Genomic DNA, 21,324 nt, shown 5'->3' with positions numbered 1-21,324 from the left:
GTATCAATATTTAATTCCATTTTAGAGTTATATTTATTCTTTGCTTTAAATACAGCTCTACAGAATGTACATATTACATAGTGATTTTATCTAAGCAGTTCCAATAAAAGGGAAACTAATTAGAATCAGTAGCAGCAAAAATTATACAACAGCATAAAAATGACAATGGGGATGCCTGAAAAAATTCTATTGTATGTAATAAAATTCTTACACATATTTTAGCTGTACATATGACTGAAAGGTTTTTATTCTACACTCTTCTCTTTTAATGTTAATTTTGTGTTAATTTTATGATGATTATTTACGCTTCTATTTTTTTTTTTATTATTCTGTAAAGCCCTTTGTCTGTGTAATTCCAGGTAGGATCCATAGAAAAAGAAAATGTTATTCTGTCAGCTGTAAAGCCCTTTGAATTACTTTGTGTATGAATTGTGTCATACAAATAAAAGTGCCTTTTCAGATTTTCTTCTGCTCTGTAATGTGCTCCTGTACATATTGCCTCTAGTCAAATAAATAAATAATAAAATATATCAATTTATGTTTTATCTTACACAGAGAATGGAAGATCCACGTCTCTGCAGACCCCTGATGTTACAGAGCTACCCTCGGGACGCCCTGTTAAAAAAAAGAAAAATCAACCCTGGGCAACACTATAAGTAACATTTAGCATACTGTCCAAAACTGCACCACAATGAACCACCCACAAAATGATATAAAACATAGAAAAATACAGGCATGTATCTCTAAAACTGGTGTAAAAACTTTATTAAGCAATACTGCAATTATATCAAGGTATTATAATTTCTGACAACTATTCAGCTGTACAGTATGAAGTATATTCTGTAGTCATCTGTAAGAGCATCAGTAACACACTTTTTTACTGTTTCTTTATAAACTACATATTTAGATAAACAAAAAATAGTAAGTGGCCTTGTATAGCCTACAGTAAATCAAAAGTGTAACCAAAACTGTGGTGTAGCATGAGTAGGTACCTGTATTTGCTTGTATTTTCATGATCCATTTCTTCATCAGAAAACGTGAGGAGGCGTTGAGCAGGTATTCAGAGCCGTCTCTCAGCCTGAGGGTCAAAGTAAATGCATTTGTTATCACACAAACAGAAATGGACCCGGCATATAATATTACAGGGATATACCATCTTGCCTAGGCCTGCCATGGTAACAAATTTTGAAGTACGATATATTGCTTAAGAAAATATAGATAAGAAATGATAATATTGAAAAAACTATTGCCATTGACATAACACCCCTAAAGCAGGATTATCCCAAAAAACTATTCTTAATTTACAATACTGTTAAAAAAACATGAGCTGTAATAAATAAAAAAGCACACTGAACACTTTAGTAGTTACTTTGTATCTGTAATGAGTCATATAAGTTATTTATTCAGTTTTTTTAAGATTAATTTATTTATTGTAGAACAGGAAAAGTAACTAAAAGTTCCCCAGTAGTATTAAGAAAAAGAAGCACGATAAATATTGACCCAAAATTATTGTTCCATCTAACATATATTGAATGATAGTTGATATAGTAATTATGGTGACAGGCTTAGTCTTACCTGAGGTGGAAGCAGTTTGGTTTTTTGGTGTACTCTGGAGCTGGGACACACTCTGCTCCAATGAGATTTAGTGGAAGACCACAGCTGGAACTCTATATGAAATACATTTGAATTATTACCTTAAGTATTAGGTTTGGTATCATAGAATTTTCTTTGATCCTTCTCCTCAGATGTTAAGTTAACATGTATAAATAAAATATTGCTTTTACAGGTAACTATTGTGATACTTTTTTTTTCACAATTACAAGAGAAAGAAAAAAATCATTCACATTCTCAATTTTGGTTCTCAAGACATCCATTCAAAAAGCAGAATGGGCTCTTTTCATTGGGTGCCAAATCCTATGACTTATGGTAAATCCAAAAAGCTCTCTAAAATATGACGCGTCTTCAAAATATGAGCCAATGACATCATGTTACAACAGATTTATGTATCAATGAAACCAGCTTTTGTCCTTTTATTTTGCTTACCCTCAGAATGTCCTTTCTATCCTGGTAGAAGCATAAGGTGTGTCTATATAGGACAGTGTGGTAGGAACTCCATCCCCGAGAGGCTGCCTGAGAAAATAAGATAAGAACAGTGTTGCTGACTGAGCTTGGCCTTTGCTGACCACACCACTATTACTACTAGTAGTGGCTTCTTTTTACTTTTACTGCATTTGAGAGCAGCTCTGTACTTTCTACTCCATTGAACTTTCGAACTGGACTAAAATGTAAAAGGAGTTTTTCTCATATGTAGTTTGAGACCTGCTGAAATGGCTGAGAGACTTATTTTTATCATGTTCATTGTCTGATCAAACAAAAAACATACAAATACAAATTAGTTCAGTTGCTTCAGTTGAAAAAAAAATCTGCAATTCTTGATCAAAATCACACTTTCTGAAACTAGTACTGGTATTTTTACTAAAGTAGATTTTAAAATGTAATATTTTTTGTTCCAGTATCCGTTATTTAAATAATAAAACTGAATACATCTTCCACCACTAACTACTATGACTACTCCCTGTACTTTTGCTTCTGTTACACCGAATGTGGCTTTCTTACTTTCTTTCCTCCTAGCTGTAGTCTCTGCTTTCTCTCCAGGGTCCCCTCCATGCTCTGCAGCTCTGGGCTCTGAAATGAAACATGGATAAGCACCCTGGGACATGCTTTCACTTCTATGACTAGTGCTGGTGATATGTAATGTCACAGGGGATGATTTTACCAAAGTAATACAACGCCCTCCAGTGGCTGTCGTGTGTTCCTGCGTTTCCATGTGCTCAGATGTCGGAGAGGTTTGTTGACAGTTCACCTCCTCACCCTGAAGCACAGAGAAGAGGCTCAGTGAGTGATACAGTGTCACGAAGAAAAACAAAATCCTATGTGACGACAGCAGGTGAGTAATGTGATGTTTATGCTCACTAATTGTGGGTTGGAAAATAAAACAAAGATATTTAGGAAGAAAAACATTGGAGTGAGTCTATTTATAACCAGTTTCAACCCAGTTAGATATAGCTGAACAACAATTGGTTGAATTAGTACAATCAAAACTGTTATCAATGTTACTAAAAGCCCTGTGCATTACCTTGGAACAGCTTGTGTGCTCCTCTTCCTCTTCATCCTCTCTCTCATCCTCTTCCTCTTCTCTGTACTGGTAAATGTACCTCTGGCTGTCCTCTATCTCTGGCAGCTTCACTGGATCGGACGCAGGTCTCATTCACTGCCACAGTCGTCCCATTGGAGGGGCAGGAAGAGGAGGAGGAAGGGGGGTCTCGATTTGGGAACGCAGCCCAGGACCTCCTCTCCCCCACAGCCAGGGAAGAGAGGTGCCGATTGGGACACTTGTCATACCCCAGTAAACTTTGGACGGAAGGTGGAAGTTTGAACTCTGCCACAAGAAGATTAGGAGCAGAGGCGGTCACTAAATTTCTGTAGAGAACAGCTGGACTTTTGGGTGCAGGGGGTGAAGAAGGTTGAACAGGCTGATCAGCTGAGAGCGTTTCATCTTGATTTGGTTGGTACATAATATCTGAGCAAATACTGTTTCTTAAATTTTGACTCCAAATTCCTTCCAGCTCCTCCTCTTCTTCTTCAAACTGCTGGTGGTCCACATGGACAGCGTCTGATTCGAATTCACTTGTAGAAGACGCATTTGTTTTTAATTCGCTGTTGCTGGGAATGCATCCTACCTCCAAAGACATCATTTTACCCACAATCCCTTTGGGTGGAGGATTTTCAACGCTGGGTATTTCTGAGGTAAGCTTAACGCTGCCTAAACTTGAGATACCAGAGTCCACTGAATCTTGCCGAATGTTTACATTTACAGTTGACTTTAGATTAACCACCATATGGGAGGCTTGGTTATGACTCTGTCCGTTATGGGGCCTTGTACACTTATGATACTTGTGCCCATTCAAGTCCTTTATAAGCGTATGGACACTCAAGCACTCATGTTTATTACAAGTTTTAATGGGGTGATGGTTGACGTAAATGGGATTCTTAATTTTGTTGGATTTCTGGTCACTTTCTTTGTTCAAAACTGTATTAGCACTGCATTCAACTTGTAATTGGTTACTACATTGGCCAGTCTTCAAACCGTGAGATTGTTGTTTCAATGTAGGTTCATCTTTTTCAATGGGACAACTTAAAGCATTTTCATTTTCTGGAGTTGTTGTAGCTAGAGCATTTCTTGTTTGTTTGAAGGAGCTGAGTGCAGTTTGTCTTTGTGAAAGTGGGTCCGGATCTTCTCCCGTTGCTTTGTTGGAGTCTGGTGGAGCAATCGTAATGATATCTTGAATACTAGGAATAAGTTTCATATCTTTAGGCAATTCAAAACTTAACACGGATCCCAGTGAGAGAAAGCGGCAGTGACTTTTAACATTATCTGCAGAAGATGATGGTGCTTCTGAGACAGCGTAAGGCGTGATGTTGTAGTCCCCTGTACATTCACTTTCAATGTCTTTCAACAAGGGATTTTTCATATAGTCTTTAGTTACGTTTTCCGGACTTTTTGCCTTCTTCCTCCTGCCTTGTTTTAGTGGCCAAGTCCGAGTATCATAATTTACTTTCTCTGAAGCACTTTTGGGAATTTCTTCCTCTTGCTCCTCTACTCCCATGATTTTCTGAATTGAATGTCTTCTAGTGTTATCTCTCTTGCGTTTCCGTTTCTTGCCAATCCTCTTGAGACTGCTGAAGATAGAAGTGCTCCCCCCGGTGGACAAGTGGTAGTTGGTCATCTGGGAAGTGTTTGCTGGTGTGGATGGGGAGGAAGGAGGCGAGGGGGCTGAGTGGTGCTTTAGACGAGGCAGGGTGATGCTCTCATACACAGGGCCAGATGCCAAGCTGTTCTCCTTGACATGCAAGTAGGTACTTACCTAAAGAAACAGAGAAAGTGATATCATGAATGTGATATTTACTGCAGCGGTGAATGTGTCAGCATGGCTCTCAAAAGGCCTTGTCTGTTTTCAATGAAATTCAGAACTCAAGTTGTTGGTTTAGTCCCTACAGCTATCATAAATATAACACCACAAAAGAGACTAGATCAGGAATACTCCAAGTCAACAACAACCCAGAGCCTTTAAATTAGTCCTGTCTGCATGTAAATTTTACAGGCAAAACACTGATGCAGTGGGTCCTTGGCACGCTAACACATTTTAGTTTAGTTTCAGCCCACCATGGAGAAACAGCTGGGCATCCCTGGACAATAGACTTGCATCAAAACATGAAACTCGCTACACAAAAGCCAAGGTGAACAGAGAGGAGAACTAAAGTACCTCATATGTACTACAGTAGGGCTGGGTATCATTAAAACGTTGCCAATACGATACATACCTCGATACATAGGCCATGATTTGATACATATCTCGAAACAGTGAACTTTCTATTCCATACAATATATTTAAAAATAATTCGATATGGTTCAATAAAAAATAATGGCTAAATCATGGCTGTGATACTAAAAGTCTTTGTTAAACCACTTCTTGTGCAAAATGAATATTAAACACACCCTTTTTAATAATCAAATCTGTGAATATGTCAAATAAATGAGTTTCCTTTCCCTAAACAAGCAACAAAACTGTAGTGCTGTAACAAAATAATTCAGTAAAATATACCAAAAAATACTTTTGGAGATAAATCAGTACAGTAGCCCAGGATATTGATACTGTTTCATCAAATTAAACGATATGATATATTGATATTTCAATATTTTTGCACACCCCTTTACTACAGTATATAACACAGTTTTAGTCAGAGACAGTGGTTCATATTTGAGCTTGCTAGGGCACAATACATACATCAAAATAAAATATTTTAAATTAAAGATCCTGTGCTGGATTTTTTTTCACATTTGTTTTGCCCCAGTACAGATATATTATATTAGCAACTCTGAGGTGAAAATGTCAGTCAGTGTAAACATTGACAGCAAAAATCTGTTTTGGTTTCTGAAAGTAGTGAAAAGCGTTTATAAACTCATTGTGTGAATAACTAGGGTACTCAGATTGCATAAGGTTAGTGAGGAATAATTTTGGACCACTGCAAAACACTGCAAAAGTTATTGGTGTGGTGTTAAGCGGTTAAAGTTTCAGTAATGTAAACTACAAAAGTTATTACCGCAATGACCCATGATATAATTTCTTACATAACAATGAAGTAAGGCCATTAGACTTGCTATTCACTTCCTGCCTTTTCGTGTCTTACAGAAGAAGAATGACATGGACCCAATCTAAGCAAACTTCCAAAGACAAACATCAGCCCTGTTTAGTCTACACCACAAACTGTCCAGACAAAATGGACTCAGGAATTCACTCACATTTTTCAAACTACATAGAAAAAACATATCAAAAGGGACAGGACATGAGAACACTTCAGAGCGACCTTAATCAAATACGTATGTTATGCCGTCATATATGCAGCTGTAATGGTTTGACCTTTCAACTCACTGTGACTAATCTCATGTTGCTGTGGTAGCTCTAGACTATAAATCAACTTGTGTAGAGTCTGGGGCTTGTAGGAAAAGTTCACGGCCGCTCCTTTCCTTGATCTAGAAACAAGATTGGTGTTTGTTAAAAAGGGGTGTGACATAATATTAAGCAACCAGAAATTGTGATTATTTAGTGCCACAATATTGAAGGGATGCAGTATCTAAGGCAGGCATGTCCAAACTATGGCCCATGGGCTAAATATGGCCCTCAGAAAAAATTTTTCTTCACCCTCAGGCTTCCAGGTGAAATGTCCCAAATTACTTTGCATCACTTAAAAAATAACTTCCATCCATCCATTTTCTTCCGCTTATCCGGGGCCGGGTCGCGGGGGCAGCTGTCTAAGCAGGGACTCCCAGACTTCCTTCACCCCAGACACGTCCTCCAGCTCCTTCGGGTTTGAACACCCCTGATCTAAGGAGACAACCTGTTCATCTTTTGGTTTGGTTCGTCCCACTTAGTCAACAAATTCCCACTTTTTCACTGAAGCCATATGAATGGTAAAAAAACATAAGAAATGAAAACTTGCACACAAATTCAGTGTTGTGATATTATGTTGGCACTCATTTCTATTACAATGTCTGTGTGTTACAATTGATAAAAACGAAGGGTGTAACAATAACCAAAATATTGAGATATCGTATCATCAAAAGTCTCACAATAATATTGTGGGCCGTCACAATATATCGAATTACAATTACAATTCCTTTGCTTAAATGCATGGTTTTATAGAAGCAAGAGCTTATAAAGATAGGAAACTACATATCCCATGATTCATTTCAGTGCAAACAACATGAAGAGATATGTTTTTACTTGAGTTCTTGGGATTATGACTGAAATGATTCACACCAAAAGCTCAAGCTCAAGGTATTTTAAAAGCAGAAATGTGTCCTATCTACAATGATATTAGCCTCTCCAAAATATTGCAATAAATATCGTACCGTGAGATGCATATTGTGATAATATCGTACCCAGAGATTCGGATATTTCGGATATTATTTCATCCCTAATAAAAATTTTACATAATATGGTGATATTGCAGTTATTATCCATGAGCTTAAATGTCCATCCTTCAATTTCTCACTATATTCATCATGTCCCTTTCCCATGTCCCTTTTCTTTTTTCTTTTTTTTTTTACAGTGATGTGCATTCTTGCTTTGGGATTCTTGCGTCAGTGACATAAACTAGTTTGAATACCGCAGTTTATTGTGATATATTTTGTAGCAATATCCCGCTTTTTTGAAAGTTTATTATTATGCCAGGCCAAATGATCTGTATCAACTTGTGAGGAACCCAATGATTCCCAGACTGTTACTGTTAATGTGGGAATGGTTTACATGGGAAACGAGGGTGAGATCACTTGTTTTACAGAATTGTGGTGAGGCTGTTTGGGAGCAAAGCTGACAGTTGACATCAGGTCTACAGTGACATAAGAGAGATTCTGTCAACATTCACAGCAGGGGGGAGGAGGGGGACAAGGAGAAAGACGAGAGGAGGAGGAGGAAGAAGAGGAGGAAGAGGTAAGGTGTGGATATTACTCATCAGCTTCACCCTGTCTCTGTCAACAGTGCAATCCAGCTGCATTTAACAAGTTTAGACCCAGCGACAAGTGTGAATGTCAAGGGGAAGTGTTGAAAATGAATGTACCATACCTCTGTGTTTGAACTGGGAGCATTTCAGGAGAACTAGTGACTCATTGCTTTCTTATTTTACATAATACTTTCCATTTTTTCATTTTAATATTTCACTGTTACAGATTGGGGTACTATTGTCCTGTGCAAACAACAAAACACTTTGTCTCTATGAGGTCATATTTTGCAATTTAAACCTCTCCAAACAAGTTCTGAAATCCATGTGGTTTTTGTATTAGTTTTTATTCTCAAATACTGTATCACTGTCTTCTTAAAATATCCACTACGTGAAATGAACTGATATATTGATAGATTCCTTTATTGTCACTGAATGAAAAAAACAAACAGTGAAATTACATTTAACAACTCCCTCTCATGTCTTGATTGTAAAACATCTAATAGTAATTGCAATGTTTGTCAGATTGCAATGACAAATTTTCCACAATTGTTCGCTCGTAATTTCATATAAATACCCCTGTAGTGAAATCTCCATATGCAACACATTACTGGCTCTTCAGTGAGCAGAGTGCAGGTCCTACCCAGACTTCCTACAACTGCCCAGACACATGTGGCTAATGGCTAATCCAAATTGTTCATAATGAATGTAAGTGTTATTGTCTGTCTCCCTGTGTTTAAGTGGCGGTTGCCCAGTCTGTGCAAATCCTCACGTACGAAGCAGCTGGGACACTCTGACTGACACCCACTAAGAGCAAGAAAGAGGTGGGGGTGGCAGTTCATGAAAAAAGTAAGTAAGTTGGCTTTTTTATTTTGTCTGATCACACAGTTTTCCTACTTTCCTACTCATTTTACATGCACTCTTATTATATTTTATAACAAACATCTTCCAATCTTGATTTTATTGCATGCCCACTCTTATTACTGCGCCAAGTTTGTAATCCTAGTAGAATCAATGCAAAAAAATGGTTTTAGAATAGTCTTCATACATATAATTTGTATATGACAACATGGTAATTGAAAGTACTATAATTTACTGATGAAAATTTGATTCTTGAATATTGAGCTTCTTCCTTGTGTGTATGTATCGTGACAACACTAATTTACAAATCATGAAGAGCTGCCATGCCAAGTTTCTCCACGGTGAGATCAATAGTGGTATTCTTTTCTATTCTATTCATTCAAAGCCAAAAGCAATTAAATTAGTTTCACTGCAATACCACACTGAGACGTCGGAAAGTTGTTAAAGGCTATATAAGACATCAATCTAAACATTCATAAATTATCAAGCTCATACAGGCAAATGTGTGTTTGGAATTACGTAATATTTCTCTGCACTGGAGTCTAGTCAGGCTTTAGAAAATTCAATATGCTTTGGTAATTCCTCCAAACATGTGGTTTACGCCAATTACTAGACAGAGCTTTTGGGCTTTGACTCTTAAACCTGGCTTACATAGGAGCGGCCGTCTGAGGAAGCCCTTACCTTGTTTTGAGGTTAGCGAAACAAACACTCCCAGCATGCACCACTCCAGACGCAGCATGCAGCGCCAGTTCACACACTACGCAATTTACCTCATTTGCACTCTGTCGATAAATCTTTTTCTTTCTCTTTAAACTACCCAAAGTATTTTCCAAAAGACCCTGGCAGCGCCTCCAAAAGGTTTTACGGGCAGGAGGTTGTGGCACAGCGAGCTACAGGGAGAAATAAGGGAAAAAGCAGGACATTGACATTGAGGAAAGAGGCTTAAAGCAGCTGATCGTTTAGGAAGGAGATCCCCAGCAGTGGAGAGATGCTACAAAACAAATATCAGCATGGAAATATGTGTAAAGGTGCATTATGTAACTTTTCTAGGAGATAAGGGAGATGTTTTTCCCCTGAAAGTTCCACAGCAAATCCAACTGATCTATCTTGCATTTACTCAATTACATGTGTTTTAATGCCACCATGTGAGAAAAGATAGTGTAGCTTTAACTGTACGAATCACTCACCCTGCGGACAGGTTCGGAAGTCCCCTCCTCCTCCTCTGCAGTGACAGGAGCATCCAGCACCTGCACCTGACTGTCTCCTGTGTTGCCAAAGCTGAGGATGAGGTTGACAGTGTTCCCCAGGCCAGGGCTGCTTTTGTCTTTGAGGACAAACACTGAAGACTTGGGAGATTCTGGCGACTTCACATCAGGACTGTGCAAAGGAACGCTGGCCATAACTGCGTATCCGTCCTCTGTTTGCTTATTTAAAGGTTTACACGAAACGGAGGAGTTCTGTGTTTCTTTAGCGTCTTGCTGTCTTTCTTCATCAGAGGAGAGCACTGGAGAATACACTGATTGGTCAGCCTGCTGTTCTTGTGCTGAAGGCTGCAAAAAAAATAACGATGGAATCATATAAGACATTTTCTACAAATTCAGAATGATGAAAATTAGGAATCTAAAACTAAGTATTACATCTATTATATAACAGTAAGAAACCCATAAATATGTCATCACAATCCTCATTGTGGGGACAAAGCTTACAAAGCATTATATGGTTGTCTGACCCTCTAATTAGCTATTTCAAAATGTTTAAATCTTTAAGATGGAAACTCTCTCTCAAATACAAAGTCAGAATCTCATTTCCATGGAGTATTGAAAACCCATTCTTCACATTTTAGGTAGCAGGGCTAACCAGAGAAAACTAGTTAGACACATGGGGATAACATGCAGACCCAATATCAATTTGTTATTATTCTGAAATGCTAACCACTATGCCACCAGTAGAAAAAATAAATAAAAAATTAAATTGACTTTTTAACTAAACTCTGGTTATGTCTGTTCATACCTTTGCCAATGATGAGCACATGATGGAGTAAACATTCTCCTGTGCCTCTTGTTTCTGAAGCCACTGCTGTTTTTGGGCTCTCCAGTGCACTGAGATCCAGCCCAGCATGCTCCGCAGCTCCTCCATGCGCTCCCTCACCTTAAACAACAATAAAACCATCCATTTACTTTAGGTTTATAACATTTATACAATCAATCATTACAATGTCAGAGTGTGTAACGTCTCTCACCATCTGACTGAGGTGATGGTCTTTGTCTAAAATGTTCCTCCCTGTTGCTGCCAGCTCCTCAAACTCCACAAACTTTTGCTCAATCTGTGAATCCAGCTCTGCAGCCATTGGCCCCTGTCCATCTTTCCCGTGATGCAAAGCAGTATCTGAGAAAATGCAGGACCTTGTATCTTCAGTCCATGAGCTATAGAAACAGGAGGCAGACAGAGCAAACATGTCTGAGAGGAGTAATACATTCAGAGCCAATGACAATGTCCAGACATGTTATGTCAAAGGATAAACAGTAGGCCCAGGAAACAAGTGCTTAATACTTTTAAAGCTGCTCTATGTAACATTTCTTGTCTTCCTGCCTGGACATGCTATTGCTTTGCATGGAATGTTCCGCAGTATGGCATTAAACATATCTATCACAATGAAGACAACTACCTGGCTCGCTCACTCGCTCACTGTCTTTGTTTTTAAAGACAAGACATAAGAAGATGTAATTACCTTGAAACATGTCAACAAAGTACTTGCATTTCATATCATTTAAAATAACTAATGCCATGTGAAAGTAAAGTCGTACTGTGGAACATTCCAGGCAAATTAATAGCATATCCATGTAGACATGTAGCTGGCGTACTCCCCACCAGAAAAGTTGGGGACCTGTTTTTGACAAGGGGAACATCCTGCCCTGTTTAAGCCAGACAGAATAATGTAATACTCTCAGAAGACCATTACAGCAAAGACAGAGGTTGTCTCATCCCCCCACCCGCTTACATCATCTGTAGATAGCTCCTGAAGAAGTCTTGGAGCTGCACAAACTCTCGCAGACGTAATTTGTTCGCTGTCACACTGGCCCCCAGCTCCGTCCAGGCCTGCAGTGTCACCTGGATCTTTGCCCCAAAAACGTGAACTCTCTCTGGGCACAGCTCCTCCAAGCGCCTGGCCTGGCTCTCCACCGCTTTCACCTCTTCTCTGATGTCCTCATAGTTCATCTACAGTGAGTTTGTCGTGATTACTTATTATTTTCAGGTCAACAAAAGTCAATACAGATATAAAGTTAAAGGCAAAGTATGTAATTTTAAGCAAAAGACAGACTTAAATAAAAACATGCTTTTTCAAAATTTTCCACACAAAACAAAAAACAGTGAATCGGTTAAAACTTATCATCCCTAATCATAGCTGGGATCAGTCACACAGACCTATTGTGTTAAAGCTATGACCTCATCTCAATAGCTTTATGCATATTATACAGCTAGAGGTACATATGGTGCACACATGGCTTACCACACACTACAGCAAGCTTGCAAGCCTGACCACATTTTTTCTCTTTTTGACAAGGCGGTAATTAATAGCATTGGTTCTCTGGGAGCAATGCTTTATAATGTTTCTCAGCTACAAGAACATAGAGTGGTGGTGGATGCCTATTTGCTGACGCCATAGTTATTTTTACTTTACGATTAGGTCATTCCTCTTCTTATGTTGGAGTCCAGACAGCTGTGTACGTGATAAACAAGACCCATGCAAACTTTATCACCATTACATCTAACCTGGGACACCCCCCCCCGACCAATCCATGTTGCAGTCAGACCAAAAGATCAATCCTGAAACGCTCACAAACTGACAGAAATGACTAATACAAGTGGAAATAAACATTGGGTGCGGAATAAACGTACGACATATGTTTGCGTGTGATTTTACAGTCGAGTTTGTGTAATCCATTAAGCAGCACAAAGAACTGAGCAAAACCTATGAGAAAATCTTGCAAATTATTGTTTCAAAGTGAGAGACAAATGGTTGTATGCATGGACTGTGTGATAATCAAATAGATCAAAAGTGAAATATGACATTGCTATCAGCCTTATCAATTTGTTAGGGACTTCAGATTGTTTTTTATTAGCTAAAAGTCTCTGAATATTGTCCCTTCAAATAAAGACAAACTAAACCATTTAGTTTTAACCACCTTCAACCATCACCTTACTTGACAGCTGAAACTACTAAACAAACAACCTACTATACTACCTATCTATACTAGCATGCTTTTATCAAACGTTTAAGTAAAATTATCCAGCCTTTGATTGCTAAGTAAATGAAAAAAATACAGTTGAATCCATAAACATGTTTACAGAGGTTGTGATGTGTCCCTAGGAGATGTTGGATGCAGCACAAGCATTTTATAATCAGTATAGAAAAAGTGAGCAACGATGACTAATAAAACCAAATTAGTGTAACGTGATCTTGTTTTGACGTAGTCTGGCAGCTGTTTCTCCAATTGTAGTGGACTGCAGCGTGCAATAACGTCACTATGGTCTAATTTTTCCTTTACTTTCTGCACTTTGTCTCTCTGTAGCTCTATTAGCACCACTGAGCCATGTTCAGTGTTTAGGCCATAATCACAACATGAACGGTCTCCTCTCACCTCCAGGTGGTCCTGCTCCTCCCACAGGGCATCCAAACCACAGCGATCCGGCTCGCATTGGACCGCCATGTCTGTCTCTCTCTCCAAAATGTCCAGGCTCAGGTCTTTACTGCGGCATAAGCTCTCCTCCACCCGCACAGCCAGACTGGCATGCTGTAATGAACAAAGGCAACATTAAAACTGATGTTATGAAATTATTATGTGTACGTGTGGGAAAAACTGATAAAGAATAATCAGTTTTATATTTAGATACACCAGGATTGTCCCCAACCCATAACATTAGGCTCTAATGCCGGCCAACTTAGTTTACCTGCATTACAAAAATAAGTACAATTCAAATAAATAACTGTTCTGTATTATGCTTTATTACAGTAAATGTCACTAACCCCCATTACAGTGTGTATTATGTGTTTGCCAAAGAGAGACACATTGCAAATTACTGCTTTGAGTCATGGGGCCTCCTTCAAACACATTTGTGAGTGTGGCTATTTTCTAATGAGGTTAAATCAAAATGACAAAAACATAAAAAGGCCAGTGAGAGATGATTTGTTAAAAAGACTAAACAAAAAACAACTACCAGATGTGTCTTTCAGTTAACATATGCAGCTGTGTGCGAATACATTGGACAAATTATTCTCCATCCTTCTAGTAGTTTGAGGAAAATATATTATCTTGTTTCACTTATTTGGTATATCAAATGTGTGCTCATTATTTTACATTTTGTTAATTGTAAACAGCAATGTTAATCAATAATAAACTGGCCCAAGTGATAGATCCCTCACCCTTCAAAATGGAATTTCACCATAGAAAGCAAATAACCACATGTACAGAGCAGTGGACAGAGATAAGGGGTGGGTGAAAACAAACATTTTCTGACCACTCAAGCTTAAAATGCAGGACATACAACAAGTTTAATTAGTTTACTATTACACAAAATTTACTCTTGTGAGCTTTAAGCCATCATCTCTCATAAAAACGTACCTGGTGTTGTATTTTGTTTCAGAAAACTGCTTAATATTGGCCCTTTAAAGCTTACAAAAGTAGATTTTACATGATGTATCCCCTTTAAAAAAATCATGACAAAAGTGTGTTAATGCTTGAGTCATTGTTTATACCTTGCTCAGTAGCTCGCATATGGCTTGGTCAAGGTTTTGAGTGCGCCCTCTTTCCCTCACTGTGTCATTGAGCATCTCCACAGCTTCTCTCAGCTCCTCTACAGGGTCACCCATGGGCTCCATCAGAGGCTCTGTGGCACTGCTACTCCGGAGGTCCATTAGAGTAGGTGCTGGGGACATTTCACTGTGCAGTGGCTGTAAGGCACGCAATACATTTTTACTTTACTAACAATGTGGCTTATCAGATATCAATGTATATATTTTAATATGCATAGTGCCCCTTACAGTCCGACAATGTTAAAATCCAGAGCAGAGTTTAACCATAAAACATCTGAAGTGACAATATTTTTTAAAAAGCATGATATCAGATGGCATTATTTAAATGCAAATAAATTGAAGCTTTATGGTGCATTTCTTTTTTAACTGTGCAAAAAATAAATATATGGAAATATTATTGGTCAACAAATATTATGCGCTACATTGCAATTTAAGTAGTTCTTGTATCCAGGAGTGGTCCATGCACAAAGTATGTTGTTACAATCTAATTATAGGTATCGCTCACCTGTCCTAGGCTGAACTGACCCCCCCTTCTTTCCTGGCTCTCCTCGAGCTCGACCTGCTCCAGAAACTCGGTCAGCATCCGTGTGTCCTGCAGCTCTGAGCTCTGCTGGGTCAGCGCACTTTGAACATGCTGGTACCTTTAAAACATAAACACTATTATTGAAATGTTTATTTAAGCAGTCCAACTATTATCCACATTCTGCCCATACATCCTTCAACACTGCCACTTTATGTAGACCTCAGGAGTGCGTTCCACCATGCTAGAGCGCCATTTGTGTAATCATGCATCATGTCTTATAAACATAACTTGTACTTAGGGGCAGGATGGTCTGTGGTGAGTTTAAATTTGTGATAGTTAAGGGAGCAATATAAAAACGTATTCTTTCCATAATAAATGATGCTTGTGGTAATAAATAAAGATGACGTCAAAGCCTTTCTATCCGTACAAAACTCCCACTCTGGAAACACTTAAACCAAGTGCTTTCTTTCCTTTGTTTAGTTTGGTCAGGGCCTTAACGTGTATTTATGGACACTGGAAGGTCCCACATTTCAGCCTGATTCATGGGGTTTTACCAAAAGTACATGGCACAAACATGAAATCACATCTCCAGCCGAGGAGAGAGACGTCATTAGAAAACATGGACAGGGCGAGTTTGACACGCGCTGACAGACTGTGGGGTAGACCTCTCTGACTGCCTCATGAATTTCAAATGAATCAACTTGAATCTAGTAATGAATGAGCGCATAGAGACTCAACACTGCCAGGTTTAAAATAAAACTTACTGGATACATGAATATATATTCTGGTGGTTTATGGGGTGAATTGTTTGTCTTCAGTAAGGAGTGGATTTTATGAATAAACTCTTCCATGTTGTAGTGCTGCAGAAGCCTGGAAACAGTGAGCAGTTCTGTTTCCTGACCACAGTTAAGAGCACCACCAGCGTGCAGCCTGATAGTTCACATTCATAACACAGGTTTTCCACAATGACAGAGTCAGGGCGGTCCTGTGACCCTGCTCCTCTGCGTAGTTTATGAACTCACTTTCTCTCCACAGCGTCCATGCGTGCGGGCAGCCCTCGTGTCAGGGGGTGACTGTGGCACTGTAGCCGCTCCACCTCCTGTCTGAGCGCTTTCAGTTCATGGCCACGTGCCGTCACCTCTCTCTCCAGGAGGCAGCTCTGTCGCTCAGCTACGCTCATAGTTTCAGGGTCAGCGGCCAAAGAGGACTCCTTCATGGAAAGCTCCACAGACTCCAGCCAGGCGTCCAGGCTGCCCAGGGCCTGCAGCACTTTAACAACCTGGAAGAACACACAAGGGCCAGGCAGTCGTGAGGTCACTGCTTTGGCTGATAATGGAGGAAGTGTTCAACAGTGATGACATATAATGTACAATAAAACAAGTACAACTTACAGCTTACACTCATCACCAGTCATAAATGTGGCAAATCCTACAGGAGGTGCTTAAGTACATGTGTACTGAGGTAGCAGCTCTATGTTGCAATGTTTTATACTTGAAATGAATTGTAGAAGTACCACTCATAGTTCAATTTGGGTTTGTTTTTCCAACTATAGACTTTTTATTCTGTCAGTGAAAAATAAATGAGTCCTATCTGTCAGTGTTTGCGTGCACAGCTCAGGCTCCTGTCCAGTGTAAAGACTTCTATTTAGGGAAAACTGATCATCTGTCATAAGTAATAGTTTTCTCCATATTTTTAGAGCTTAGTGTGCTGGCTCAGTGGGACTTCAGAGAGGAGCTGGTTGTGGATGTTTTACGAGCCTTACCCTGAAGCCCAGCTCCTCGGAGGCCTGGAGAAAGAGCGCGTTCCTCTGGTGCCTCCTCCGCAGCTCCTCCCACAGCACCTCCAGCTGACCCAAAAACTCCTGGATCCTGGAGCTGCCCGGGTGCTGCGCTCGGACCAGCCCACGGCCCTCCTGAGGAATGTAAAAGTGTGATGAGAGTGAGTGATGATAAAAGAATGAGATTTATGATGTGAAAAATAAACCTTATCTGAGCTCAAATTCAATGTTCTGAAAATATCTATTCATTATTTTTGTAATAACGAAAACCAGACATGCTATGTTAACAAATATGGAAGATATGCTCGGTTTGGTGAAAGGGCTGTGAAAAATAGCCAGAAACCTAAACAGAAATAGGAATATCAAGCTTCATCAGTATGTGTCATTATGTGCACATTACATACAAGTTTTATCGTGTAAATATATATAGTTCAAAGTGCTTAATATTGCATTATTCATTCACTCCACACTGATAATACTACTGTAGCCACAGCTGTTCTGGGATAAACTGACAGAAGCAAGGTTGGTAATCTATCCCATCAGCCCCTCCTACCACCACCAACACTCAAACACACACCACATTCATAGTAGGCAATGTGGGTGAAGTGTCTTGCCTAAGGACATAACATCAGTTCTTGTTGGAGCCACTGTCGCCCCACTGTGGCACTTGGTTTTCACAGCGATCTCCCTCCCAAATATATTATTTGTCACAATATAATCATAACGCAGTGGCAAGCACTCACACCTCACAGCAAGAAGGTTCTGGATCTTGTGTTTGCATGTTTCTCCCTGTGTCTAGGTGGGTTTCCTCCAGGCAATCCATGTTCCCCCATCAACCCAAAACCTGCCAAAAAGGTCAGATCTGCCAGCTGAAGTACTTCCCGGTTAACTCACCTTTTTTACCACCTCAATCCTTGTTCTGTTGTTCAGTATCTCCTGCTCCAAAGCGTGCTGACACCTACGTGCGGCTTCAAGGCCCTCTAGACTGGCCACGGCGCAGATCTGGGTCGCCATGGAGACATTGTCTTTGAGCCAGGCCAGAGTCTAAGATGGAGATACGAAGCACAGCAGCAAAACCCATTAGAGTCAGCTGAGGAGAAGAGACAAAATGAGCTGGCATTTGTGTGCTATGGCAACGAGGGACTAAAATCAAATATTTTCCATAGTTACTGGACAATTACTGTGAAAGTAGCACACTCAGAATGCTCTTAGCCTGAAATGCATGACAACTTCAGTTTGATTTAAAATGTGACATAACGTCTGTGGTTTGTTATTGTGGCGCTCTAATAACTAAAGTAATGCTGACCAGAAAATTAATGTGGGAAGCCACCTTTTTTCACTACGAACATGGACTAAGATGAAATTCACACTTAGGTTGCACACTCCATTCGTAGTAAATTGTCTATTTGCAGCAGGAAAACACATTTTTTACCTTTATGCTTTTTCATTTGACTAAAATTACTTACACATGTAGTATCAAAGTGACAGAAGTCTTACATAAGTTGTATTTGAAATGATGATTTAAAATTATTGAATCATATGTTTTAATGAAGTACCAATTCTATGTATTTTGTGTAATTTAGTACAGTTCTATTGTATTCTTAAGTAACTTCTGAATAACCCTAAATTTTACCAGACATTCCATAGTAGTGTCGTTAGGCTACTGAAATTTCAAACTTGATTTTGATACTAAGAAACGGCCAATACAGCGGCCAAAATATCCAAATACCTGGGTTATTGATACTTGCTCAAATTAATATGTAATTCTGTATCAGTTTGTATCTGGGTATAATATTTGAACATCATTAGTCCACAATCTTTTTTCTTTTTCCAATTTCCACTTTAATTAGAATCATGTTTAGACGATGATGTTCCTATTGCAATATTCATTTAATGGATAACACACTGTTGGATAACACATGTTGTAATCTGACATTAGGCTACATTAAATCACAGTGACTTTGAGAACAGTGATATAATGAAAACATCCTTGTTTGTGACTGGTTTAGGTCACCTTGTCTGCAGAAACGGTGAACTTCTGGAGCTGGGCGTGGAGCGGTGGGTGGCCTGGTTGGGTGCTGTCATTCTTGGGCTCAGTTTTGGGCTTCCTGCTGCAAAGAAAACAGGACCATGTGATTCCTATTAGGACTTACATAAAGACCCCTCATTATGTAAGTAACAGAGCGAGAACCAAATGTCACCTTTCTGCCTTCAACTGGTGTCTGGCTATGACATCATTGGAACAGACAGCTGCCTCTCCCATGGGTGACGAAAGGCTTGCTGAATCCTGTTCCTGAGTTTGACCAATGCCAGCATCAGCAGTGCCCTGGACACAAGAGGGTAAGTTTTACAGGGAAACTCCAAAATATTACCCACATGACAAGTAAGTAATGTCTTTTGACAATGATGACGGTGCAGATTAATTTGTAATTTCATACTCAGAGGTCATATGACAAAAAGGCGTTCCTGCCCCGCTACAGTGAATGTTGTATTATGGCCAGAGGGTGGACTACATGGACATATGCCCAGACAAGTATAAAGTTTCCCCGACAAATGACACAAGCTTACTAATACACAAAGGTTGGTTATTCTGGGTGAAATAAGCCAGGGTCTGCTAAAGATATTAAATTGACAGCTGTAATGCCTGTAAGAAATCTTGAAGACAGAAATCACTAAATCAATTCTTCTTGCTTCGTAAATGCAAGCTAATGGGTGCGACGTTATACTGCTATGAGTAAAAGAACCATTCATTTACTGTAGAAAGCGTAGCATTCACTGGTTTCCTATTTTGGGCATGCATGATTTCTATGGCAGTTCTGTCTCGCTATAGAGGTCAACAGCAGTGCAGTGAGCAAAAATGGTACAAAATTATAATACTATATGTATAACTGGTTATACAGTGTACAAAAAACATCTGTGAAGTTAAAGGTGCACAATATTAGCCAGGCTGGTACAGGCTGGGAGTGTCTCCACTCAATTTCATTTGTCTCCTCTAGGTCAGAAATCAGAATACACTAGACTGGGAAAAAGCCAATCAGCAAAAAGCCATACATTCTGTGTTGGCAACAATTCCCGAGATTGAGGATTTAAAGCCAGAGCAAAGAGAATGTTTGGTGAATTTATCAAGGTGAAAGACGTTATTGCCCTTCTTCCTACGAGATTTGGGAAAAGCTTAATATACCAGTTAGCTGCGTTAGCGGTGCATTACATACATTATGACCAAATAGCAGTGATTGGCTAAATAAAAAAGTACCCGCCTACTGTCGAGCGAACAAATTTTAACGCTGAGAGGTCTGACGGTTTCCGCGAAGTGAAACCGGCTGATGAATCAGGTTAGCACAATGTAACTTTTTCTGGTAGAGGGTCCACCACCTGCTCATCTTTTTGGAAATGTTATTGCTTTGCCCGAAATGTTCCACTGTATTACAGCATTAAACATATCTATTCCCATGGAGATGAGCAGGAGTCAAAGGTACAGGTTTTTTAGGACATCTATGAGTAAAGGCGTGAGGTTAATTCCATAATGTGGCACATTCAAGGTAAAGCAATAACAACTCCATGGTGGCGGACCCCCTAGTGAAGAAGTTAAATAGTGCGACTTTAAATTAAGTCATGCTATTGTCCTATATACTGAATGGTACTAAAAGATGGACATTAAATTCTATATGCAAGTGTCAAAAGTTTTATATTTTATGTGTCAAACTTGATGTATTTGTGGTAGTTCAAACGTGGTATCATTTTTCACCTCGTAGCTGTGAACTGTGATTCTGACTTAGACTTTTGACTTTCTCTGTGGGATTTTCGTGGAGTGCTATTAAATGATGTCAGCCATGAACTATCACTTTGCACCTACAGCATCTGGTTGGCAGCTTTCGCATCTGGCCACAATTAGCAACAGACGCTCGCCATGTCCGCGTCCACTCAAGAGGCCGTAGCAAGATGGAGTCTGCTCAACCAGGGCCACATATGGAGAAGTCATACAGTATTTAATGTACAGGGCTACGCTATGTCACTATTCAGGCAGTTAGAAAGGTGCTTGTGGCTGCACTGTGCTAGAGAATAGAGGGCTGTCTACAAATGCCCACACACTTCTATGTCAGCCAAGTGACCCAAACACTGGATCTGGTAACTTATATTAAAGGGATCACGAATGACAAGTCATTTTGTGCTGAATGACTTGAGTGTTATTTCGTCTTAAAGCTCTGCAGGTTTATTTTATTTCTTCTATGTTACAAGCAGAGAACAAAACTTTACACCTTAGCTAATTATAATTTTATGAATTAATAAAACACA

At 39.4% G+C, this 21,324-nt stretch overlaps 1 protein-coding gene across 1 annotated transcript in view; it reads right to left on the bottom strand.

Moving 5' to 3' along the window:
- Positions 1–2,776: 2,776 nt before the first annotated feature.
- The window catches only part of LOC110156831 (uncharacterized), a 30,608-nt gene continuing 12,060 nt past the window's right edge, over positions 2,777–21,324 (bottom strand). The window contains exons 12-25 of the mRNA XM_055162959.1: positions 19,233–19,357; positions 19,046–19,142; positions 17,926–18,075; positions 17,017–17,166; positions 16,277–16,533; positions 15,237–15,372; positions 14,675–14,869; positions 13,560–13,712; positions 11,918–12,135; positions 11,159–11,342; positions 10,930–11,067; positions 10,107–10,469; positions 3,137–4,925; positions 2,777–2,872 (exon numbers count right to left, since the gene is read on the bottom strand). Of these exons, the coding sequence (XP_055018934.1) occupies positions 3,180–4,925; positions 10,107–10,469; positions 10,930–11,067; positions 11,159–11,342; positions 11,918–12,135; positions 13,560–13,712; positions 14,675–14,869; positions 15,237–15,372; positions 16,277–16,533; positions 17,017–17,166; positions 17,926–18,075; positions 19,046–19,142; positions 19,233–19,357 (3,912 nt within the window). The 3' untranslated portion in view covers positions 2,777–2,872; positions 3,137–3,179. The remainder of the gene's footprint in view (positions 2,873–3,136; positions 4,926–10,106; positions 10,470–10,929; positions 11,068–11,158; positions 11,343–11,917; positions 12,136–13,559; positions 13,713–14,674; positions 14,870–15,236; positions 15,373–16,276; positions 16,534–17,016; positions 17,167–17,925; positions 18,076–19,045; positions 19,143–19,232; positions 19,358–21,324) is intronic.

Source organism: Boleophthalmus pectinirostris, unplaced genomic scaffold (assembly GCF_026225935.1).
Source record: "Boleophthalmus pectinirostris isolate CB_2022bp ecotype Guang Dong unplaced genomic scaffold, ASM2622593v1 HiC_scaffold_5, whole genome shotgun sequence".
In the NCBI taxonomy this organism is placed as follows: Eukaryota; Metazoa; Chordata; class Actinopteri; order Gobiiformes; family Gobiidae; genus Boleophthalmus; species Boleophthalmus pectinirostris.
The sequence above is the reverse complement of the archived record's forward strand: the minus strand, read 5'-3'. Positions and strand labels throughout refer to the sequence as shown.